This window comes from Poecilia latipinna, unplaced genomic scaffold, assembly GCF_001443285.1.
Source record: "Poecilia latipinna isolate Pla-1442-1.1 unplaced genomic scaffold, P_latipinna-1.0 Scaffold17, whole genome shotgun sequence".
Classification (NCBI taxonomy): Eukaryota; Metazoa; Chordata; class Actinopteri; order Cyprinodontiformes; family Poeciliidae; genus Poecilia; species Poecilia latipinna.
The window spans coordinates 38,489-65,506 of NW_015112633.1; the positions used below are offsets into that span (position 1 = coordinate 38,489).

At 37.6% G+C, this 27,018-nt stretch overlaps 1 protein-coding gene across 1 annotated transcript in view; it reads left to right on the forward strand.

Moving 5' to 3' along the window:
* The window catches only part of wnt6b (wingless-type MMTV integration site family, member 6b), a 31,619-nt gene extending 6,168 nt beyond the window's left edge, over nt 1-25,451 (forward strand). Inside the window, exons 2-4 of the mRNA XM_015034141.1 lie at nt 11,723-11,943; nt 22,707-23,011; nt 24,199-25,451. Coding sequence (XP_014889627.1) covers nt 11,723-11,943; nt 22,707-23,011; nt 24,199-24,660 — 988 coding nt within the window. The 3' untranslated portion in view covers nt 24,661-25,451. The remainder of the gene's footprint in view (nt 1-11,722; nt 11,944-22,706; nt 23,012-24,198) is intronic.
* The last annotated feature ends 1,567 nt before the right edge of the window (nt 25,452-27,018 follow it).

Genomic DNA, 27,018 nt, shown 5'->3' on the forward strand with positions numbered 1-27,018 from the left:
AAAACCCCTCCCCCAAAAAAAAAAAAATTTTGTGAAAAATGTATTGGGTGGGGGGAAAAAAAAAAAAAAAAAAAAAATACAAACTTTAAGTTTTATTTATGAAGCATATTTTCTACTGAGAAGGTTGCTTTTAGGAGAACTGACTCCATCATCTTAGTTGGCATCCAGAACTAAAACAGTCACACACTTAAGTGAGAAACCACTTTCAATTGGCATGCACGGGAATTATTTTAATAAAATAAGTATCCCGAGAATGCATTACTGTATTGCAGTATTTATAAAAATTAAAAAACAAAAATGTAAAACATTACTTTATTTAAGACTGATATATTTCTAACATGCCATTATTGCTATTCTGATGATAGAGTAAAAATCACTTAACTTAATACTGGTTTTTAAGGGTTCTTCTAACAGGCTGATGTTAGTTGGTTTATTAGTCAGCCTTTCTGCTCGGTTAGAGCCTGCAGTCATTTGCTTCACAGTGATGCAGCTCATGGTTTGCCAACTACATTTCAAAATCAGCTCCTTTTCATGTGTGAACAGTGATGGGTAGCACTGTCTTACTTTACACGCCATGACTGTCTTAATCTTTTTCAATATCTTAAAAACTTACAAACACACAAATGTATCATTTTCTTGTAAGCAAAGAAGAAACATAGGATCCTTCTGCTCTAAGGCAGAGTGCAGCAACAGGTAGTGGAGGGGGAGAGGTTTTGTTACCATAGAGCTGGAGAAAAATGCGGTATCACTCCTGCACTTTCTGTTGCATTGCAAGTGATGCCCAATATCATCAATTCTGAAACCAGGCTAGTTTAAATTTATGTAAGTTCAGTTTACTTTCAGACCTGCATTGTAATAGAATAGCATAATTTTACTGCCAAGCTGTTGAAAGTGTGACTGAAGTCTTTTCTAGCACATCACTGAACTTTTCAGTGGAGTTAGAGCTTGATGTCCCATGTTTCCTGAGGCTGTCTTTCACAATTTAAAGGCTGATAAATTCTGGCGTAGCCAGCATGTTGATGAACCGTGTGATGTGGTTTTTTCAGAAACCATCGCACGTGGGCGTTCAAGGAATCAGAAGCGATTCAATGAGTCATTTAGTGTAAAATAACATCTTGTCAGCAGAAGTATTTTAGTTTGTACAGTCCATTGCCAAAGGGAGACTCTCTTATGTTTCCTTTGATAAAATAAGTGCCCTCTTCACAAAGTAATGTAAGTAAGAGGAAAGAAATCTTATCCTTGCAAAGTTATTCCATTTTGTAAAGTAAAAGAATATATAAATAGGATGTGCAAACAAATGACTTTTAAGATACAGCGTACAATCTTTGATTAAAAGAGGAATGAAATTGTCTCAGTGTTTATAATTCACTGTTCATGTGAATAATTTAGAATATTTTAAAACTTTTTTTAATATGTTGAGCAGATATTGCTAAGATATTTTAAACATCTTAGCAAACCATCCATCCATTTTTTTATTTCTTCTTGGAGGATGGACACTAAGACACAAAGTCTCCTTAAGGAGGGACATGCTCAAAAATCTCCCAAAGGTAGAAGGCGTCCTAGAGGCATCCTGGTCAAATGCCCAAACTACAACAAACAACTCCTTTAGATGTGAGGACCACCTAAACCTCCCTTCAATGCCCAGGCCCTGTACACTATTTCTTATTTTAAAATCTGTTTTTGGCTGGTGCTCGTGGCCTTTTTTCCATTGGAGGCAGACGGGAAATGAGGTAGAGAGAAGGGGGGAAGAGATGAAGGAGTCAAACTCGGGACAACAGTGACGACGTCTATGGCCTGCACATATGAGGTGCCCACTATACCCACTACGCCCCACAACGTCCCTTTACCCTATTTCTAAGGTTGCCACATAGGTCCCCACAAAATACCTTAAGGGAGACGATAATAAGGCCTTTCCAAATTCCGAAAAGACACGTGAACCAGACCACCTTTTGTTAAGTTTTCGAATCATATTTTTCATTCAGGATACACCTTGCAAAACTCTATCACGTCCCACAGTTTATTGGAAATTTAAAAAAAGGAAGACCAATGGGCATATTGTCTGTCAAAATGTATTCAACTTCTTAAGAGTTCATGTCAATGTTCAATTGGCCATGCATTCTAGAGATTTATTTGAAATAAAGCAGAAGTGGATTAAGGGAATCAGCACTCTGGAATCAGCTACTTTTCTTTTATCCTCACTGACATAAATTGTCATCTTCTTTCACTCACCCTCTTGTTCGCTGGCTCCCTCACACACTCACTGACACATTCAGATACACACACACACACAGACAGATGCGCACACACAGTGACCGACTGTGATGCAGCCCGGGGTTAAACCACACCTGTGGGTCGTTCGCCGGTCTGCCAGGACAATGATTGGCTCTGTTGAAAGAAGCTGGACATACCATCATACATCGCTCCTTCTCTGTCTCATGCTCATTCCCCTTCAATGTCTCTATCTCTGTATGTCTTCTGAAGGAAAATGCCTATCACACGGATAGGCTGTCGCTGAGGGAAAAGAGAGAACTGCAATGAGAGACGCAGAGTGAGAGATATGAAATGCTTGGAGATAGCTGTCCTTTCAGAGCCTCTCCTGATTAAAGCACTCTAATCATTTGGCCTGAGAGCAGAGAGCACAGCTCAGAGGAGTGAGGAATGTCTTTGCTCTCCTATACTAGTTTTGACTCCAGTGCTCAGCAAGGCCAACTGTGTTATTTGCGTGTGTCTGTGATGGGTCTGCATTGGTGGTCAGATTGCCAGGAACATGCCACAGTGACACAGGTGCTCATACAAATGTGTGTGTGTGTGTGTGTTTGTTTAGAGTCTATATATATAAAATCATGATTAGCAAAAATGAAACATTTTCTTTAAAGAAATAATTTTCATCTTTCAATGGGAACTTGTCAAGTGGATGTACGGCCACTTATTGGGAGAATAGAAAAATGATGAAGAGGGCACTTTTGATCAATCCGTCATAATGCAGAAATGTGAGTGAACATTGTAAGGAGTTTAAGGAAAAGTAAAAGTCATAACCTCAAGGAAAACGGACACAATGTAATTTATGCCATGGTTACTACAGATAACTTAAGCAGAGAGCAGGCACCCAGAACAGTGAAAGTGTTGTTTGTGAGCATGAAGTTTATCAGGCAGGAAAGTGCTTCCTTTTATTTTTCATGTGTCCTCTGTCAGAACATCTGCTGATGACCCAGGTAATGTTAAATCAATAATGGTTTTGCAAATGTTCCACCTGCATGTTTTGACACAGTGGTGACTGTGTTTTCTTTTGTGTATGAGCCAAATGAACAAGAGAGTTTGACTGCAGCTTCAGTCTGGTTGTATATCAGTATTTCAACTTCATTGTGTCTTTCACCCTTTATCATATATTTAAATTCGGTCATGGATGTGAATACAGATCTTATTCGATACAAGTCTGAACACAAAAACACGTTTTGAAGAAATAAACTTTGTCCTTTGTCATTTTTTTGTTTGTTTTTTGTGTGTTTGTTTCAGTTTGCATTTCCAAGCAGTAGATCTCAGTTAATGTGTTTAGTATGCACTCATTCAGTCATGTAGTTATGGGAGCATGCTTGCACATACAAACTCACTGAGGTACAGTTACAGACTGTACAGGCAGAGCCCCCATCCTCACTTGAAGAGGGCTTCATTGTAGCAGATCTTATCTTGTCCACTTCAGTGCTTCTCTGAAAAGCTAAATGTGTAATCAGGACCGGTGAGATGAGTAGAGATAAAGATTAAATGACGGTGCGGGTTTGGCATTGGGTATAGCAAATACCGACAGTAAATTGTGTGTGTGTGTGTGTGTGTGTGTGTGTGTGTGTATGTGTGTGCCTGTTTGTGTTCTTGCTAGATGGCATGGATCTGTATTTTTGAACCATGCTTTAAAGATTTATTTATTTATTTATTTTTTATTTTTTTTGCTGTCTCTTATAATTGGAAAGTTTAAGTTTAGCCGTCAAACTTTGGTTTCAGTGGTTTAATCTTGCAACTTTGGTCAAATTAGGTAATTTGAGGTTCTGGTCTTAATTCCACTTGCTTGTTTACTCTGGCTAACAAATTTGAAATTATTCTTGCTAACAAAATCTTCCTCCAATGCAAAATAGTATATGCTTAACTATTACTTTGTAACAGTATTTTATTTTCTCAAAACTTTATAGATATTTCGGTGCCTCTAAATCTTTCCTCTTCTATCTGTCCAGCTTGGACCTGCAGGCTTTAGCATGTATCTTAGCCTTCTTGTTTTTACATGCTTGGTGCGTCATATGTTTTGTTTATCCTGCTTTAGAGATGGTGGTACATGCAATAAAAAGTTTGCAGTTTTGGAAAGAAGGCCATCTGAATTTGAAGCACAGTTCTGCAATGTTGAAACCATGTCAGCAGATAGTCAGGCCCCATTAACCAGCTACAAAGATTATCCGTTAGCTTGTGCTCCAGCTGTTCCAACACACCTGCGACAAAAGACAATTTATAAGATGCTTAGTCCTAAAGTATTTTCCACTGAACCTATTTTGGTGCTAAAACTTTCTTAGCATCCTTTCTTTTTTCTTTTCTCCAAATTTGAACTTTATCATCAATAAATTGGTGCTAAGTTTTTGCTAAGTTCAGGTAAAGAACCACTTTTTAAAATGGTATAACATGAGATAATCTTCTATGTTTTTTGTTTTAGCACAGTATTTAGTATTGTCTGTTCTCAAAGCTTCTGCTTTGAAATCATTTAATTATTTTGTTCGTTTTTCATTTTGTTCATTTGCCTTGTTATTCACCTTACTTATGCAGCTATAAAATTAAACCGACTTTTTATATAATCTGCTCAAAGTAAAATAAGTGTGCAAATGTGAGTAAATAATATCTTAATTTGGTAAAAATGCAAACTTAGAGTGAGTGGAACTCAGCTCAGATTGTTAGTTAATGATGACCTAAAGAAGTCTTTTGCTTTTAACCTGGATCACTCAATAAATACCAAGATTTTAAGTCATCTTCTTTCTGGGAAGAAAGAGGTTTGACCATTAGCATGAAGTGTGTCTTTCTAGATGTTTAGTAGCAAGAAATCTAACAATTACTCAGAGATGCTTGTCAGTTTGAGTATTGTCTGGCATCCCAGACAACTGAATAAGGAGGTAGCACCTTCCTTTTCAGGCCTAGGCACATCACAGCACATCACAGCACATCACAGCTTGCCCATAGACACAAGGTGATGTCACATGTGCTTGTTAATTGGAAAATGATAGTGTTGTGTCCCCCATCCAGTTGCTATAGGCTACATTTATTTCGGTGATGCTGTAGTTTTATGAGTAATTGAAGGCTACTCCTCTATCAGCCGTGTTACAAAAAAGCACCACCTTTCATGTCACTTTACAGTCTTTCCTTCTGTAATCTCTCGGTAGTTTTGAGCTCATCCGTGCAACTTTTTAACCTCTTGTGTTTGTCTGAAAATATCCATACTCCAAGTTTGATGTGTGTCTTTTGGCAGCTCAAGCAGTGGGTGTGCCACTGCTGTTAAAGCAGAACAAATGTTTTTCTCATGAGAAATTGCCTTTGTCTTGCTGCTCTCCTGCATGTTACTCTAAATTGTTATTCTCTGTGGGGGCTTTTCAAACTGTAAGCATTGAAACTTTGTTTTCTACAACCAATTTCATTATTATCATCCCTGCTCATCTTTATCTATACAGTAAAACATGTCTCATAGTAGGGGCTTTGTTTTCGGCTGGAGAACTGCAAATGATTCGTGAAGACACAGAATATATTCCAAATTTCCTGGGGACACTTTCACTTTAAGTGAAAATAACGATTAGTCAGAAAAAAAGACTTTCATGCAATCCATATTTGTTGCTTCATATTATTTAACAACTGCATATATTATTCATATATTGAAATAAGACTATATTTGTAGGTGTAGACTTTCTCATTAGCTTATTCAACAAACAATTAATGGAGCTCATGCCACTTTATTTTATTTTGTGGCAGCATTTGACTAATCCACAGGTAAAGTTGTTGATAGAGTGAAAAAGTAGATACAGGGGATTGAAGTTGGCATCAGATTTGAAACAGATATAGCTAAAAAATGTGAAACACTAAACAAAGACAAACTGAGCTGAATAATTCTACACTTGAAAACATTAGTAAGTCTTGGAATTTTTTTGAAATCTTTATTTTATCTTCAAATCTTTATTTTAAAATAGAATTAAAAGGTGTTTCGATTCTGGGAGGTTTGAGGCGGGTTAGGAACAACTTAGATCAAATTAAGACTTCTCCATAATGAATATTACTATTTCAATATGGGAAGCTTTTTCCAGATGTTGTTTATGAATATTGTTATTCTTTTTTATACAAGACCACATTCTCCCATATTTTACTACCAAGCTGAGGTTTTTGATTATCATGTAACCCAACATGTAATGTACCTGTTAAGATAAACAGGAAGATAGTTGCTACGGAAATTTCTTCTCAACTTTATCCTATCATAGGCTTGAAAGCTATGTACATTTCCAAAACATGTCCTTTTATTGGCCCAATTTACACCAGCTGGTGTCTGTCAATAGCAACTTGATAATACTCTCTTTATTATGTTAAAATTGCATAGTATTTGGCGCACTGCACCATGACTTTTTTTTATATATTTGTACATAAAGATGAAGTTAATTTTCCATCTTAAGGCTCTTTGTTTTCCTCTGACCATCTCCTCTGTTCATTCTGGTGGTTAAGACACACATTTGTCATGACTATCTTCATCTCCGGCATATCTGAGGGATTAAGGAGGGATGAAACTCACTCGTTTGTGCGTGAAAAAAGAAGGACCTCATACAGTACAGCTCAATGACTACAGTGCCCTGATATCTTTAATGAAACCCAAGATAATGCGAATGCTGTGGTTTAATCTCTTTGTGACCCCTAACTGGAGCCTGAAAATTATTAATAGGGTATCCATTTCTTAATCTGTATCTGTATTTGAAACCTCATTTACCTTTCTAATTTTACAGATCGTTATTGAAAGGCTAAACCTATTGATGTTGTCCTAAGCCTATAGTCAAGGCTACAATTAAACATGATATGTTAATTAATTTAAGATATCTTCCATGGCATGCAAATAATTACAGCCCAACGCAAAGCACCTTAGTCTGATGTAGGCAATGCCAGCTTTAGATCTTGTTCTAGAGGACTGCAAAATGCCATCGGTGATTTGAGTCTGTTTGATTCTCCAGCTTGTTTTATCTCTTACTGCTATGCAGTTCCTCTACTGAGTCTTTATCATCACAAAAAACTGTTCATGCGAGACACTGTTTCCTCAAACCGATGATATTATCAACCACAGAACATCCTCCTTTGGTTATCTGCTCAGTAGCTGTATTCCAAATGACCGAGAGAGTATGTGAGAGAGGATCAGATTACTGCCAAGCAGAAAGTGAACATATTACTCTGGTCCACTGAACTCAACAGTTTTCTCATTTTTACATTTGAAAACAGCCACATAACAATTCAGTAGCTAAAGTAGAGACTTACATGTATACATTTTTGCTTACTGGGATTATATATAAATTTTTTAACTGCTCTTCTTTTCAATCACAATATCTGCTTGTTGCAGCCTTAAATACTGTATCGCCACACTATACCTTTTAAGGTGGAACACTTGAATGTTTTTCTCTCCAAACAAGGGCACAAAAGGCTCGAGAATTTACAGGAAGTTGATCCCATCATCCTATCCAATCACCTTCTTTTTGGTCTTTTTTTTCCAGTGGTGTACTTTTCCACCTGAGTTCACCACAGCAATCCAGCTCTTCAATTCTCATCATGCCCATTATGCGCCCAAACTTCTAAGGAAGTCCAATGTGTGTGGTATGCACACCCAGTATCCAGCGGAAATGTGGCAGAAACCTTTATCCCAAGGCAGACGGGGGAATTTTATGGCCCCCGCGCTACATCCGCTCTCAGTCTGTCCCACCGTGGTTATTGGAAAATCTGAAATTAAACATGCATAAACTGTTAATTCCACATGCATGTCTAAATGTGTCATTGTCTGACTAACTACATGATCACCTTTGTATGTGTGACAATGTCATTTCATGCTTAAAAATAGATGCTGATGCAGAATGTTGAGTTTTTAATACAGAATAAGACTGTGGTATATGTCATTATTATCACAGTGACCACATTAATATGATTGCAAGTGACTGGTTAGAGTAATTGTGGGTTGTTATTTCCAATTTTCATAAATGCACACTTTGCATGGCAATACGACATTCAGTTTGTTCACCTGAGGTATTTATTTACTGAAGTCAAAGGTAAAGTCACTGTGGTGAACAGATGTTGCATCTCATAGATGACAGCTTGAATTGACATCTAATCCACCCGCTTGTCTTGTGAGGTTAGTGGGGGAACTGGTGCCTTTCTTGGGGGGGGTTATCGAGCAGACGGACACCCTGGACAGGTCGGCAGTACATCACAGGACTAACAATCATGCATGCACACACACCTAAGGGTGATATGGAGAGAGCAACTAACCTAATAGTCATGTTGTTGGACTGTGGAGGTCAGAATATCTGAAGAGAACATGCAGGGAGAACATGCAAATTCCTTGCAGAAAGATTTGAACCCACAACCTTCCTGCTGCAAGGCAACAGGACAACCAACTGCACCACCATATATAGATATTATTTAAGATAATATAAAGTTTGAACACTTTTATCACTGGCCACATGCCAGTGGTGTGACTAAAACAAGACATCTCATTTTTTTGCTATAGGTTAAAACATCATCTCATCGTCTGAAGTTTCCATTTTGGACTCTTGAGTTCTGATGGGTTTAAATGTATTGCTAACTGAACAAACTGCTTTTTGACCAACAATCCACCAAAAACAATAAGTATACTGTTTAGGAAAACCTAAACTCTCAGTTGTAGTGCTTGTTTTGTCTGGTTTCTATTTAGAAGAAAGTGGCACCTTGGTTGTTTGGATTATGCATGCTGGACTTACTCTTTCTTGAATTCATCACATATTTTTAACTGAAGATAGCCATCAGGATGAGTTTAGCATTTCACTTTACCTGATCACATGATGTGTTATGAAATGTGAAAAACACTTTTTGATGTGAGGTGAAGTGTGAAAGGAACTTACAGTGAGAAATCACATGTCACTCCAGTTTTAGAGCAGAGCTGTTGAGGAATGAAAATAGAAAACTATACAGCAATTTCACTACTTTCACAGCTAATACACCTCCCACTGTAAAATGTTGATGTTCTACAGTCGGCCTTTAATCATTGCTTCCAGCAAATAAACACAAGCTTGAAAGAAACAAGCCAAACAAAACACTTTACTGGAAAATCACTTGACATTAATTTTACCTTTGTCTGAGTTTGTTTCTTATTATTTCTCTCTCTCTCTCTCTCTCTCTCTCTCTCTCTCTCACATACACACACGCACGCGCGCACAGGCTCAGAATAGTTGTTAAGTAATAAGCGGTTATAGAGGGAGTGTGTGTTGCTAAATATTGTGGGTCTACCTGCTAATTAACACCCACTGACTGTCTGTGTGACTTAATTGCCTGTATGAGGATAACGCTATTGTTCTGTTTCCATAGAAATATTGTCAACACACTCAATAAACCCAGGAGGATTGAAATGGTGGGTGTTCCTGGTGTGTGCGGCTTGTCTGTGTAGACAGTATATGTTTAGCTGATTATATTTAGTCTAAAATCAGGACGTTTGAACTATAAGGATTACTAAGTCGTCTGCTATTAGTCATTTTTACTTTATCCGTCACATTGTTTTTACTGTGCAGTGTCTTGCAAACGTATTCACTTCTTTTTCTGTTGCAAAGTGGTAACTTAAAGTGTTGTAAATAAAAACCTTATATCACAGTGAACAAACTGTTCCTGTTAGTAAAGCTGCAGGTCCATTGGGACTTTGTTGGTTTCACCTTTGTACATTGGTAGACTGAATTTTTGTACATTCTTCTTTGCAAAAGAGCTGAAGTTCCAGACAAATTGGATACACGAGTACACATGAGTGTTCATTTTCAAACTATTCATAGAATCCCAGTTTGATAAAGGTTCGAGATTTGCCTGAGTCATTGTAGCAGATGAATATGTGTTGTTTTACACCATTCCACTATAGCTCTGGGTGTTTAATTGGGGTTTGAAGGTGAACTTCCTCCTCACTCTGAAGTGCTATGCAGCCTCTAACAGGTTTTTATTAAAGGATTGCTCAATATTTAGCCCCATCTGTAAAAAAAAAAAAAAAAATATATATATATATATATATATATATATATATATATATAAGGTGCAACTTTCTGTTGTTCTATTACATAACATTCAAATAAAATCCGCTGGGGCTAATGTTATTATGTGACAAGACATGAACAATCTCAAGGGGTAAGAATATTTCAGCAAGGGAGTGTATTTGATCAGTCGATCTCCATGCCTGCTTTTTTCTCAACATGACTGCATGAAAACAAGGCTAGCCCAAGCTTTTCTACGGAAGGTGTTTTCATTCTGTCATCCCCCTGACATGTCAGCTTGTCGTATTATTTGTTGGAAACGTGCAACTGTGTGCATGTGTGCGTCTGCGTGTACACACGTCTCGCCGAGCATGAGACCGCCAGGGGAGAGGACTGGCGAGAGTGTTTGCTCTGCTTCTTAAAACAAACTCTCAAGGCAGATGAATGATATCAGGAGGTGCGATTAACAAGGACAAGGCTGAATGAAAAACTGTGAGGTAGAGCTATTTTTTACCCTCACTTTCTCTTCCCCTGCCTGCTTCTAGTGATGAAGGTTTTGATGATGCTTACTCGGGTTAAAGAATTAAAATTGTGTGACATGAAGTAAAATGAGATGCTGTGAGAAAAGTTGTTTTGCATGCACTAAGCAGTCAGGATTCTCCTTTTTTTAATGCCAAAAATGATGCCCCAGATCCTGGCAGTATTTTGAAATATTTAATCCAAGCCTCTTTTCCCCATTAAGAGTTAGGATAAACTATTTATCTATATTATATACACTCATCTGTCATAGCTTTCTAGGAGGTCTGGAGTGGTATTTATACAATGATGAATCTATATATGTGTTAACATTTCAAATATTTACTCTACATGAAGTCAACTCTATTTATTTTTGCTTCATGAGATTTTTTTTTTTTTTGCATCCGTGATAAAGTATGTATACTTTTGATTGAGAAGGCCTGATCTACGAACGTTTTAAAAGTGGGGTGAGTTAGTGGATATGTGTGGTTCAAGTGGTAGAGCTCCGAACTGCCAGAACAACGACTCAAAATTCTCTATCGTCTGGAAATCTAAAATGCCTGCCTTCTGGTTTACCAGAACCCACTTAAGCAGCATTAATACGGCCCTTCTGTTGAGAGGTGTCCAACTATGTGACTTGCAACTTTCTAAGGACCACACAGTTCTTCCACATGCAATCCAACAGCAAAAAATATTATCTGATATCAAAGCAGAGATGCTTCTGGGAAACTGTGTGCTGTTGTCTCCCACGTTCTCATTCAAGAGCTCCATTGTAGCCACAGCCGAGATGCGGTGCATGGAGCTGACAGGCTCTGGAGGAAAAACAAAAAGAAAACTTAATTAGTGTGGGTTTGTGGCGGCTACTGATTGATTTCTATCTCAAAAGAACTATGAGAATGTTGTTGTATATCTTGCTCAGATATCCACGTTTTTGTTTTTTTTTTTTTTTCCTAACATGGTTACAACTTTTGCAGGGCAGTGGGAAGCCCCTTGGTCATGGACCCCAACAGCATATGCAGGAAGGCGAAGCGCCTGGCAGGGAAGCAGGCCGAGTTGTGCCAGACTCAACCAGAAATCGTCAGCGAGGTGGCCAAAGGAGCGAGGCTGGGCGTCAGAGAGTGCCAGTACCAGTTCAGGTACCGCAGGTGGAATTGCACAAGCCACAACAAATACTTTGGCAAAGTACTACAGCAAGGTGAGTGAAGAGGGAGTGTCTCATTTGATTACATGATGAAAAACAGTTTTGCGTTTCGTTTTGTTTGATGTGTTCAACGGTAGCATCTGTGAAATGTTTACACCAATTAGCGGTTTCATTAGTTTCACTTGCAGTTTTATAAAGAAGTGATTTCGTTTTTACTCTTCAGGCAAAATCCCTGCTGTTTGAAAACATTTTGGGCACCTGCACTACATTTCTATTAATCTTATGGTAAACAAAATGTGGAATGTGTATTTAGACGTCCCTTTTCCAAATCTTTTGTCTTCGTCCGAGGGTTTGAAAAATTGTTGAACGTTATGTATCCCACTTCTGAAAAATGTCAGATCCTGGCAAACAGCATCTGGGTAAGAAGGTGGGAAGCACAAAGAAAGTCAGGGAAACATGTTTCTAAAACATTTTGAAATGGAGACCAGGTTATGAACTGCTTTGAACTAGAGGATTCATTTTTTTGTCATTTGCTTTTGGCAAGACTCCCGTTCACTCCAGATGAAGACAGTCCTACGACCTCAGTGACAGTTTCCATGTTGCAAAAAACCTAATTTCAGAGTGATGGCAATCATGATGCAGCAGCACTCCCAGTATGTCACTTGCCAATTCTAACATAAAGCTGCCATCACAGGTATCATGTCGTCATTTGAAGGAATCCTTAAGGTTGTCACAATACGCAGAATTTTCCTATGTATACATGGGAGGTTTCTGAGTCCACCTTATTCTGGGCGGTATTGCTGTATGATTGATTACATTAGCTACTTACAGTGTTATTGCAGCAGATCCCGTAAAGTGGTTTGTTGAAGTTTAGTGAGCTGTATAAATTTTTAAAGGAATTAGTTAGCAGTGTTGATACATTCTTCCTTTTGTGCTTGTTACAGCAATCACACATGTGATTGCAATGCTCAGGCATTTCCAGACATGACTAATTGTTGAACTATTTGTGGTTGCACTTTTAATCAGACAAAGTTTAATATTTGGCTTAAGATTGCTCTTCTGCACCCAAAGGGAAACTGGATTATTCCTTCGAATAGTGGATTATTTCCCATCAAGCAACATGTCTGGAATCGAAACAATCGGGGCTGAAGAATGACATTTCGAAGGGGTCACTGAAAGGTCTGCAAGTGTGTCTTTTTCACCTGTAAAGTTAGCTCCATGCAGGAAGAAAATCCTTACTCCACTTGTGCTTTAGCTATAACAGCCCACCACAGAAGAAATGCCGGCTTCTGAAAATAATTATCAGTCTGCTGAGAGTAGATCAAGCATAATTGTAGGTTTAAGTAAATCTGATTAGCGTAGTTGTGGCCTTTTAATGATTGGTAACGATTTACTTGTGCAAGACATCCCAGTCTTTCCATCCCTGACTGCATTCTCAATCTACAACGAAAACCTATCACCAAAAATAGTTCAATGCACGACTATCAAGCTCTTGGTGATGTAAAGGCATATGAATTGCAATACCAATTCCTAATCAATCTATGATTACCTCCCGGGAGTTGATATCCTAGTCTACAAAAGATAAAAACACTTGTACCACAGTGACGCTGCAGAGAACATCTGGGAGGTTTTGTTTTTTTTTACAATGTAGTAAGGTCTGATATGAGCATAAGCTGTAATGGCAGGAGAGGGTGATGTAGCTTTTGCAACAGGAGATCCCTCTTTGACCAATACAGCTTTAAATATATTGCATTAAGCAGTTTAATTTAGGCCAGAAATTTACTGGACAGTGAAAATGCATAACGTCAACACAACTTTATTCATTTTTTCCTTCGGTTTTTATTCACCAGTACCTTGAGATTTCAGTTTCCATCCGCTTGAGGTCAGGTCCTTTTCTGACAGTACTCCAACAGACAAGGGCAGCTGTTGTATTTCTGACCAGACATATTCACACTTGACTGAATCTCCTCTTCATCAGATTGGGCACGCTTGAAAAGATTACCTAAGATTGCTTTTTCCTATCATCTCCTTTAGGATCTCTTAACATCGTGCTCCGGCTCTTTGAAGTCTCTAATATAACTGACGCAGGGTCACCGCTGGGTCCTTGGCAATTACTGCGTTGGTTTTTCTGTTGTGTGATTGGATTCTTCGAGAGCTGCGTGTCTCGTGTTTAACTGAGATTACAGACGACCTTGTGATCGTTGTGTTGAGTTAGCAAACGTGGAATTTAATATTAATTTAGACTGCCAAAAATGTGCCAAACATGTCACAAAACCCATTTTGTTCTTATCGTTCCTTGATGTTACAAAGGTGGCTTTTTTCTAATTCATTCCACATGCTATATTAAACCAGTCAAAACCATATCTGTCAGCTGTCAAAATCTTATCATTTGTTCTTTTGGAAACCTTTAATTTGTTACTTACCAAGAAAATAAATGACTTTTTCTAAAAAGAAAGTAAATATTTTCACTACCTTTCTGGTAAAAACAAACAAACAAAAAAAAAGAAAATTAATTTAGTTGGTTTAAATTATTGTTTCTCTGTCTACTATGTCTACTGCAGCACCATTAGTGTTAGTATTTATGAAATAGAAAGAATGGAGGAGTGATAGATTCAAAGATACACTGAGAAAGAGACTGAAGACGAGAAGGGGAAAGGGGGCAAGAATCTACCAGTTGAAGACAATTAATCATAAATTCCTGCCTGTCTATAAAGGAAGCCAAAGCTCTCTTCTGTTTTGAAGCTTTTGTCCTCAATTACCTGGATTTGCCCTTGATGGTTGTTTATCATAGGCTGGTACCAATAAATGTCAAAATAATAAAACGCCTCTGTATTTATTCTTTCTAAGTGGTTTACTTAACCTCATTGACATCTTTTTAGAGATTTTGCTCTGATATGCTGGTACTACACTTCTGCTGGCTCTGTTGTGACACACTTTTCAGATTTTTGTGCATTTTTTTGTATCCATGAGGTGTTGAAATATGTTAACCACTTGATTCTTTTTGACAAAAATACCACACTCTGAGTTGTTTCGTCTTAAGACAAATTGATAATTTGCTAGAATTTCATTGCAGGAGTTTTGCACTCTAAATGCTTTTCCATTTTAAATTGTGTAGCTTCTATATGATGCATCTCCTAAGAAAGATTAGGAAATCCTGTAGTTTAGCTTTAGACAAAGGAAGCTGAAGTCATTATGTTGTTTTCACATATGGGTGTGGTTAGCAATGTCCTGATAAGGAGGTTGTTGTTTTTTTTTTTTTTGTTAATCAGTCTGTGTCAGTTTTTGCTAACACCTAGTCCCGGTCTGATGCTTCTTTAAAGCCAGTTTTGTGTAAATGCCTGGAAAATCAGTAGCTTTAATAGAAGTAGTTAATAATTTTGATCTCTTTATTTAGTATAAATCCAAATTTGTTGACTCTGGAAGTTGAAAGTAATGGCTGGTCCAAGAGGGACCCAGACCAAAATGGACTTCTATATTAAAACTATTCTAATTTTTTAAAAAAGAAACAAAAATCCTTGCAGTTTATGCCAATGATAACTTTTTATGTTATGTTAATGTTATGTTCACTTTGGATTGTTAATCACATAGATGCTAAATATCATTTAATTGAAAAATCAAGCCAAACTGCATGTACTGAATGCTTTTCTTTGAACTCTATCAGATATAAATTACTATTGTTTCCCATACATGGACAAAATATATCTATGGGCTCCAGAGTGGAAAGTAGGTTATGTGACACAGAAAGACAGGAAGCTGCAGTAGCCAATACAATCTTTCATTTTGAACAACTTTATTACATTTGAAAAATGCTTTGGTTAAAGGAAATATATTTCTCCTAACTGCTATCTATAATACCATTTTGCAAATAGTGTACACACAAATTTGATTAAATAATGGATACGAGGAGCTGCAGCGGGCATTATAGCAGAAAGCAGATCAACAACAGGTATTGAGAATTGAGTCTAGTACAGTAATCTGACATGAATCTTTGATAACTGATCTGATACTAATTGTTGTACCTGAATTATATGCAAGTCTCAAACTTTATTGATCATCAAGCAACATTTATGTGCTTGTATTTTTGTTGTTTTTATGGACTTATCTATAAAAATTGCCTATAAGAGCTAAACTTTATATTTTAGTTCTGCCTTGCAAAAGATGTTTGGAAAAATATAACTTTTTTTGTGTGATAGTTTGATAAAAATCTAACTCTATTCAGTTGGAATCCAAACTTTCCATAAACATAAACTTTGCATTAGTTGTTATGTCTGAGTGTTTATTAGATAACCTTTTCCAGAAACATGTTTTTTTTTTTTTGTTACACATTACTAAGTAATGTGACTTTTGTGTTATAGCATATTTATAAGACTGAAACAACCATACATTGTTAATGGAGTGATGAGATTGGAGTGATAATGAAGTGATAATTGTGCAACCAGCATGACTATCTGGGCACATTTCATTCCTTGTGACGTTTGTGATGATCACGCTGATAACGGACGGATCACATTACCAACTGTAGTGGAATGAAGAAGAGCCATTGCACACTCATGTGCCAAGATGCAAATGTTTTCTTTTTAACTTGCGTAAAAGCTGGCAGGGAGAAGTTAAGTGTACGGGGTTGAAACGTGTGAGGTCTGGAGTTGTGTATGCGTACATAATAAGGGTTTTAGGTGATTTCACAACATTGCTTAGGACAATTTCACACCTGTATTGCAGGAAATGTGTAGAAGAATGAGCGAACAGGTAGACACAAGACCTCATTTTGCATCTAAATCAAGAATTTATTTTTTCTGGACATGAACCTTTCAGAAAAAAAAAATCCTTTTTTTGTGTTTTCTTTGATCTCGGCTGATAAGATAAACATCCAGATGAAGACTTGACTGGCGGCGTGAATGAGCCAGCATAAAATGATGCTGGTAATCACATAAGGGATGCTGTGGTTCTTCTTTGAACATCACGATAGACTGTGTGAGAGTCTGTTGCAAAATAAATAAATAAACTTTCCTGGGACTGTACAGTGGTTGCACAGATATAATCATGTCAAGGATTTCACATCTATAATCAGTAGATGTTAAGATAATTTTCACAGAAGTAAACACCACTTGACTTTTCAGAGTTAATTCTGCTGTGCTTGGTTGTTTTGCAGTCTGGAAAAATAACCAGCGATGCAAACTGTGACCACTTTGGTAGGATTTAAGTTTTTACCATTGCCATCATGTGTCAGAGGTGATATCCTGAGCTAAATCAGATATCAGCTCTCATATAGAGCACTAATTACAGTCTGAGAAAGACAAAGTCAAACAGAGAGGAAGTTCAGCACACAAGATGCATTGAACTTGCAGGCAGATCTAAAGTTAGAAAATAAAGTTAGAAGTTATGATTTCTAGAACATTAGACCTCTTTGTCGTTTAAAAACATCTTTCTTTGTGTGAATACAGAATTTGCACACTTAAACCGGAAATAATGATTTGCATTTTTCTTGTTTGTTCTACTGAAAAAGGCAAATATAAGCATATATTTGGGGCTCTAGGCCAGTCACAGAGAGAGGATGTAAATGTAAACTGTGGAATTATTATTATTTTTTTTTACAATATTTTGTACTATATAGTGTGATGACAATTCTATTTCATAAAGTGAAATGTATTTTCTCATTTGGTCACATTTCAACCACAAATTTCAATTTATTTAATACATATTTTATGTTGTAAGCTAAACGAAGGCAGTGAAGTAATGTGCTGCCTTGTTTGTTTATCCATTTCTTTAACAAATAAAAATCTGAATCTAAACATGACTGCACAGCCCTTTTCACTTTGATATTCCTATATAATCCAGCACTATCAATGTACATCATGTGAGATATTCTGATGTGTTGCTCTGTTGGGGTAGCAATTTTTTTAACTCTCCTTCATCGAAATGTATTATATGTGGAAGGACCCTTGTTTGTTACTATTGCAGTGGAGCTGAAGGTTCCACTGTCGAAGAAACTCCATCCGTCACTCAGTTTTTTGTACAGTGACCATGTGATCATTATAGAACATAGAGGAAGGTTATTCCTTCATCCCGTTTCTCTTTCTGTTTCATTCCCATCATATTAAAGATTTTTTTTTTTTAATGTAGCTTTGATATTGTTGCACCAAAAAAGCTATCAAAGAAATCTGCTCTCTCTTAAAAGGGACTTACTGAAAACGTGCAATGACCTAAACCTCCTTAACAACTCGAATCTCCTCTGTCTTTGCTGGTAAACAACATAAGGGTTGTATTTCCAGGCCAATCTGCGGACCATGTGAACAACTACATATCTGTAATCCAGCTGCACCACTTCTCCTTAGACAATATTCTGATTATTATTTCCTTTTAGCCAGCTCATGTTTATGCTGAGGTCATTGTTCACAAACCATGCTACAAAGTAGTTTGTTAAGCTGGACAACACAGCTCTGTTCTTCCTCACTTCTGCAGATTTCAAGACTCTGCCTTGTGCTGAAAGTCTCGGGTGTATTGAGTGAAGAGAAACAGTGAGAATACAGGCCCCCGGGGGCTTGCTTCTACTACTGACCACCCTGTCTGACACTAAACGTTCCAAAATAAAACTCAGAAACAGAAACGTAGCAAAGATTGCAAAGTAGAAATACTTTGAACAAAACTTTGGATCTTGCAGTCTTTAGGTTGTTAGAGTCAATTCCATATCTTGAATATCTTTCTTTGTCAGAGATGATCATAATTCTTGCTGCTGTTTATACTCTTTTTTTTCTTCCTTCTCAGCGATCATTTTTTCACTCCTAATGATCCTTATGTTGTTGCCTAAAAAGTTGAAACATGATTTGATGAATATGTGCTAAATGCTGCAGAAGGGCTGCATGGAATTAGAAGCAGACATAGGCAGGCCCAGACACCCACCATGGCAGAGAATTTGTTTGGAATTCATGTCTGCAAGGAAAATGTGAAACAGGGTGCCTCAAATCATCAGATTTTTGATAGCCTATTTTCCGCTTCCTTCTTTATTTCTTCAGTCCTTCCACTCATTGCATGTTTTTATGTCTACTCACTGTGTGTTCGTTGTACTTCCCTTCCTTTCAGTTTTAGTGAGATGACAAAAACAAATCGCAAGAAACCTGAGTAATCATTAGTGAAAATGACTGACAATTTGCATGTGTTAAATAAAACATACATTCAATTGACGATTTTCTATTTAAAATGTTTCTAAAGTGCGCCTCAAGGACATCTGGACTGACTTTTTTCCTGTGTGGACACTCCTTGGGTTGCTATCAACATATTGTTCTAATAATGAGCTGTGTTCTGATGGTAAACCCACTGGGATGTTTGTGAGATGACATATCTTGATTTCAGTATCTTGCAGCTCCTGAAAGTCTCAGCCCTGTTTTGCTGTATAGCAGCAAGGTGGGGTTTAGTTTAATGGCAACGAAGGGATAAACACAATACTCACACAAAATCGTATACATTTTGCTACACACGTGTTATATATTTACGCTGGAACAAACCGTTGATTTACAATTTGCAGCCAGCTCCAAACAAGAATAAAAGGCAAGATAAAAATTCCAGATAAACAGAGGAGCAGCTGACCTGTTGGAAAGGTTAAATGCCTTACTTAGAATAGCTGTTTTCAAAATGACATGCGTGTGCGCACAAACACAAATTTGTCGACACTGGAAACATCTCAGGGTATCATGGTCCGCAGCTGTTATTGATATCAAGGCATGCAGGGGGTGTGCACGTTTCATAGCTCGCCGCCAATTCTTTCTGTGTGTGTGTGTGTGTGTGTGTGAGTGTGAGTGTGTGTGTGTGTGTGTCTGTGTGTGTAATTCATAATGAATCCCATTCACAGAGTCATGTGATATGAAGCTGGCATTGTTGACGACGGTGATTGCTCGATTGGTCTGTTCCATCGCCAACAAATAAAAGACATTCACTTGTCTCCACACTAGGCAGTTATTGTTCTATGGTGGAGTCTATTGGCACTATTTGTGTTTATTAGCTGCAATTTATTTTCAGCTAATACTTATTCTAAACTAGGGTTGTCAAACTCCAGGCCTCCAGGGTGCCTTGAATATTTTATTCCTGGATCTTCTTCTGGTTCTTCGCCTTGTTTCTGAAATCTTGAATTAAGTGGCTGATTTGCCTTCCGTCGTGTTGTCTAGTTATACAGTTATGCAAATTACCTCATGATTAATTTTCTGTTTTCTAGCTGAGAATCATAGCCACTTATCAGAGTATTCCTTACAATCACTGCATTTACTTAGATGCATAACAACCAAACACAATGAGCAAATCAGAATACTTCACCAAGCAGCAGACATTATTACAAAACAGTAGGATTAAGTAAAACACAAGAAGGCATAATACAATAACTACTTGAATTTAGAATATCTAGTTAAGCATACAAATATCATTGTCCTTGTTAGGTAACATTTCATATTGTTTATTTTACTTTTCAGTGACACCAGCGTTATATAGCTCGTTTAAGTATTCGCTGATTAGTGAATTAGCATTTAACCAAAGTCGAAATCATTAATATTTCTTATTTTACTTGTATTTATTTTGTGCTTGCCTTCCTCAAGACACTGAAGTTGGTGTTTATTGTCAATAATGTCTTCCAAAGCACACAATTACCCAGTCATTTTAAAACATTTCCTCAAGGTTGGCCAATGCTGGACATTATCGCCTCCTCCACCGTGCTTAGCAAATTTTCTGGGAAAAACCCTGTATATTTATGATGATTACAAAACAACATATTATTCAAGCATCTCAGATGGACTTCATCTAGTATTATGGGGAACCATTTGCTTGCTTCCTTTGGTTTGGCTGTTACTGTTATTATTGTCATTGTAATTTTAATAGCATTTTTCTATTAAAAATCCTACCATCACGAGTAAAACTGTCTGCAAACGGACTGCAGAGGGACTGTGGAACCTTCCTGTACAGCAAGATAAATATGGCTGGTATTTTGTTGTCAAGAGAATAACAATAGCTTCAATAACCGTGGCTAATGACGTGTTGAGCTGAGGAGGGAGATGATGCTAAAGCCACTGAGGCAGACACACGATCAATTTGCAGTTGTAGTTGAACATTCTTTCAGCAGGGAGTGTTAAGCTCTGCACTCAAAATAAACCACCAGTTGTGGTGTTCCTAAAAGTACGAGTGTGTGAATATATGTGTGTATTAGAAGGAAACAGCTGTCCTCATAGTGCCACAAATCCATTGATGCTAGAGACTTTAGCTATGAACCAGGCTTTAAGGGAAAGTGCTTTTATCATGTTCCATGAATGACTGGAGTGGAAGGAATGCTCTTGATTTGTTAGATTAAAAGTTAATAAAATTATATCATTTTTTCTTATAATGTATAATGAATTAATAAAAGACCATTTCAGTCTTTATTTTGGTTAACGCCCAGTCCCCCTGAAAAAAAAAATAAATAAATAAAGTCAAATAAATTAGACTGCCATTTAAGCTTAATTTATTTTAACACAAACCCAAATAATAGATAGACTTATTATATAAAAACTGATTTAAATTTAGACAAAGAAAATGTCAGCCTGCTGAGAGGTATTCACTTAAAATTGGTTGGGTCTTCATTTGCGTAAAATACTGCATCAACACAGCATGGCATGGAGGCAGTCAGCCTGTGGATGTGTTAGCGTCTTCTATTGGTACTTTTAGCTGTGTTGGAAGGTGATCTCCATCAAGCTTGCCAGCAGAAGGAAATGCTCTAAAATTCCCATCATGAGACCTTGATTTCCAAGCTGTACTTTTATTATTAAAAAAATAAACAGTGCAAATCAAGGAATGCAACAGTTGTTGCCCATGTCTTGGATACATCCTTGTGTTGCAGGTGTTGAAGTACTGACTCCAGCTGCAGCCCATGCCTTGTTGACCTCTACTAGACTCTTGAATAGGTTTTGGTTCACAGTCCTCTCCAGGCTGTGGTTATCCCTGTTGCTCACAACATTTCCTACAGCACTTTATTCCCTGCAGTATGCTTTTCCCTAGTGCGCTTAAATACACTTTGGCGCTGATCTTCTTCTTGTGGGAAATGTAAGGGACTGTTTAATGAAAAACTGTTCAGCTGTTGTCAGCCAGAGCAAAGTGAAACCAGTCAAATTCCTTTTCTGTGTGTATAAGCCTGGTGAATAAATCTGATTCTGATTTATTGGTCACAACATTGCCAGGAAAGAACAATTGTATGATAAAAATGTTTTTATTGGTGTTACGTAATATTATAACTGATAAATTTAGCATTTGCAAATGTGTAGAATAAAATAAAAGAAATATATTGCTTTGGGTGTAATGAATATATGCACATATAATGCAAATACTGAAATAAAAAAAAAATAATTGCGTTCTAAATGATTAAGATCCATCTATCTAGAACACCGTGTCCATCACACAGGACCAACAACCATGCAGAGGAATTTGGAGAAACCAACAAGCCTGCAGAAAAACCCCAGGCTAAGATTCGAACCCTGACTGTCTCACTGCAAAACAACAGTGTTACCAACTGCAGCTGTACCACTGTGCAGCATGAAGATAAAACAAGATCGATTTGTAAAAATGACTTTGAGTGTCTTGATGATTTTTTAAGCTTAAATGCAAGAAAAACTGAAGTCTATTTCTGAATTTTTTTTAACATTCTTCCAAAACAGCAGTCTTGTTTTATTTCATTCTCACCTACCCTTTCGACAGACGCCAATATCATTGCATATTCCACGTTTTCTTAATGTTGTGCAGCATTACCAGATAAGCTGCCTTTTAGCACATAAACCAGAAACAGCTAACCTGCTCTCTCATGGTCTGTTCTGCAGATATCCGGGAGACAGCATTCGTCTATGCCATCACAGCGGCAGGGGTGACACACGCGGTGACCCAAGCCTGCAGCATGGGAGAACTCCTTCAATGTGGATGTGAAGCGACCAGAAACAAAGCTCCTCCAAGGCCGCCTTCATCTTCCTCATCTGGGGACGGGGTTAAATGGGAGTGGGGCGGTTGCGGCGATGATGTCGAGTTTGGTTATGAAATGTCCAAAAAGTTTATGGATGCCAAGAGGAGGAGAGGGAAAAGTGATATCAGGACACTCATTAACCTTCACAACAACGAGGCTGGGAGGCTGGTAAGAAACACGCTGATAAGTTTCTCTTTTTTTCGCTTAATTATTAGTGTGGCGTGCTTTGTAACCGCTACTGTGTTTAACGCTGATCACATGTTTCAAAGACGTTGCCTGTTCTTTGGATTCCATCCTTCATTCCTCAAACATGCAAAAGAGAAAGACAGCCCGTAGCTGTATTTGTGGAGTATCGTAAGCTGATATTTTTACAAGAATCAGATTTCTGAAACAAAAAAAGAAGAGCGTGCCATATATTTTGCATTTAAGCCTTCGAGGCAAACAGCTTTTTACCATTTTCATAGTCACTGAAGGAGATTTAACTTCATTTCACAAGTAATTAACTATCGCTATGGTAGTTTTTTTTTTTTTTTTTTTTTTAATGCAGTTCTGTCTTCTTGTGAAAAAATGTTGCACAAGAGCCACATTCAGCTAAGTTAATTTCAAAGGAAAGTACAGAGGACCGGAGGAGACAAAGGTTTTTGGGATGTGGTCCAATTAAAGCATTAGTGACAAACCATTTTGAGCATTAAAAAAAGGCACACTAATTCCCAGAGGCTGAGAAACAAGCATGCTGCGATGCGTTCACATTTCTGTTTGTGTGCATGCATGCATGCACCTTTACCCCTTTAGTTAGTGTGTGAGTATATGCCTAAACGGACAGGTGTGCATGTGTGTGTGTGTATGTGTGGCTCCATGTGTGCATCCATGCATGCGTGTGCGTAAGCGTGCGTGTGTGTGTGCGTGTGTGTGTGTGTGTGTGTGTGTGTGCGTGTGTGTGTGTGTGTGATGGGTTAATTATGTGCAGTATAAGTGAATGATCTGTTGTCAAGGCTTGTTAGATGTAGGAAGGCCAGAGGCAACATGGATGGGAAGGGGGTGGGGAAAATTCCTTTGGAATAGCGTCTGCTTTTATCTTACCTATCTATCAGTTAGTGTTTGTGTGTGCTAGTGTGTGTGTGTGTGTTTGCGTGATCTGATGGCTTTGTGTGTGATATATTATGTCAGCACAATAATAAATTTTAAATTCCTTAGTGGATTTGTCATTTGTCTGAAGCAAGCGTACCTCCATTTGAGGTGCAAGTTATTTATTTTTTTATGAAGTTTTTCTCTCTTGAGGGTTTTTTTGTTTTTTTTTTTTTTTTTTTCACCTGGCTCCCGTCCCTCACTTCTCTTTTCACACCTTTTCCCACTAGGCCGTGAAACTCCACATGCGGACTGAATGCAAGTGCCACGGACTGTCAGGCTCATGCACCTTGCGCACGTGCTGGAAAAAGATGCCTCATTTCCGTGAAGTGGGCGACCGCCTGCTGGAGCGCTTCAACGGTGCTTCCAAGGTGATGGGCGGCAACGATGGGAAGACCCTGATACCCGTCGGCCAGAACATAAAGCCGCCGGACAAGCAGGATCTGATATACTCTGACGAGTCTCCAGACTTTTGCCTTGCAAATCGGAAAACGGGCTCGCTGGGAACAAGGGGGCGCATGTGCAACAGCACGGCCATGGACATCAGCGGCTGTGACTTGCTGTGCTGCGAGCGAGGCTACAGGGAGGAGACAGTGGTGTTTGAGGAGAACTGCCTGTGCCGCTTCCATTGGTGTTGCGTTGTCCAGTGTAAAAAGTGCATGGTGCGAAAAGAGCTTAGTCTGTGTCACTGATGAACTGAGGTAAAGAGTATTCGTATATTTTAATTATAACCACTTCTGTTACTTTTTAGGTTCTTGCTTTTGTATTGTTGATATGAAAGAAGGAAAAGATGCAGACTTCTATGGTTATCCATTTTATATATATTTTTTTACAGTCAAATAACACACATGACACCTTTGATTTGACATTTAAAACATTGTTGTTGGAGTTCTATGAGTTTTGAACAAATTGAAAACTTTTCAAACTACCTACTATCTTTTTTTGGGGGAGGTGAGGGGGAGTTCCAATTATTTTTTGTCTGTGGACCAAAGAATGTTCTCTTCCATTAAATAAAAAGTAGAATACATGGAGGGTCTATTATTGAATAGCTAGGTTTGTTTAATGACTGGTTCACATGGTGAGATTTTCAAATCTCAGAGACTCCTCTTAGGTAACAACAGGTTTGGACCTACATTGTGTGGCGACACACAGACTTCACTCACAAACATTCAGATGTCAGATGGAAAATCCGTCAAAACGTGAAACATGGCTGACTGGGAAGAACCAATGGCAGTAGTTTATGGATTACATTTAACAGAGAACAAAAACAAAAAAAACAATGGAACAGGACATGTCCAACTTCCGCCTGTCTTGCTGGTGTACTGTGGCAGCTTCGTCTTCTGCATTCTGAATTCTCCTCCGTGTTTCTGTCAGCTTGCGTTCTGATTGGCTACATGTCACATTCAACAGGCTGTTTATCCAGGGGGAACTCCCTACATCACAAGTTAGAATACTGGGCCAAGACAACCCAACATGTTGAACATCCCTGATTTGAGGTCAATGCCATTCTAAGCAGTTTAGATCACTCTTAACACACCACACATTGCAGAAATATCTCATAATTTTATCTTCAGAGCCACCACAATATCCTGAGTCTTTAAGATTGTCAAAAGGTGGAAGATCAGGGCAAACATTTGCATTAATATCTTGCTGTGTGAACCAGGCTCAAATCCTTTCCCTCCACAACATTTATAACAAATCTCAGTGTACGTAGCTGTTGAACCAAAGAGGTGTCTGGATCAGTAAAATGATTTCTCTGATTTATTCAATGCAAAATGGCAAAGAACCACACGAGTTATGATATAAACTTGCAAGGTTGTAGAGAGTCTGTTTTGTACTGTTATTTAAATTTCTTCATAGACGTTGTGGTCTATTTTCAATATGCTGTAGGGTAATAAAAACATAAAGTATTATGGATATTAATGTCGACATTCACTTACTATGTTTATATTGATAAATGTGTTGATAGAATTACTGGTATTTAGCATTGTAGTCATTTTTTGTCTTCTATAAATCACAAGTAACAAGAAAAACTCACATTTGACACTTGGAAACTACATTTATCAGATTTTTTTTTTATGTTTAGATTATGTATTTTTCTCTTTAAGTATTTGCAGTGCAAAAGTATTCACACCCCTTGAAGTTTTACACTTTTGATAATTTTAAAAATTGATTTCATGTATTTTGGCAGAGATTTTATGTGATAAACCAACACATATTTGCACATATTTGGAACAATGGTACGAAGATTATGCATTTTCAATTTTTTTACAAATACAATTGCTATTTGTGTGATGTGTATTTCTATTTACCTTCCTTTACTCTGATACCTCTAAATAAAGTTAAATTCCATCAATTGCCTTTAGAGGTTTCCTAATTATTAAATAGTTAAATGTTATTTTAGTATAAAGATGGTCTTTATGTGAAGACCTTGAAGGTTTGTGAGAGAAAAGTCTATTAGTTGTTCACTCCACAAATTTGGCTTATGTGTGTGTTTGAATGGTCTAATTAAAGTCCACACCTAAATCTAATTCAGAATCTCTGACAAAATTTTTGCTGTTAACAGTTTCCAATCTGACTGAGATTGAGCTATTACAAAAAATAAGCAAAAATCTCAGTTCCAAATGTGCGCAGTTATAGATATACCTCAAAACCAAGATGATTTAAGCTGTAAATACAGTGATAAGTGGTTCTTAAATGTATGACATTTTTTTCAGATTTTAATATGTTTTATTTTCCGTCCTTTGTCAACTCTTCCACTTTAAGTGTGTTTGTGTTGGTCTGTTCCATAAAATCCCCCAAAACGCATTTTGGACTCTGTGGCTATAACACAACAAAATGTGAAGAAATTCAAGAAACATGAGACAAGGACAATTTTCTTTTACCTACAGCAAGAGTTTCTTCAAAAGACAATGGAGAGAACAATCGATTGCCATCTAAACATTTAAAAACATCTATATCCGTACATGTGGCAGGATTTGTGTGTTGGGGTTAATCAAATGGTCTAACCAAGACTGACTTTCAGCATCTTTTGTTTTTTTAAGGCTTTA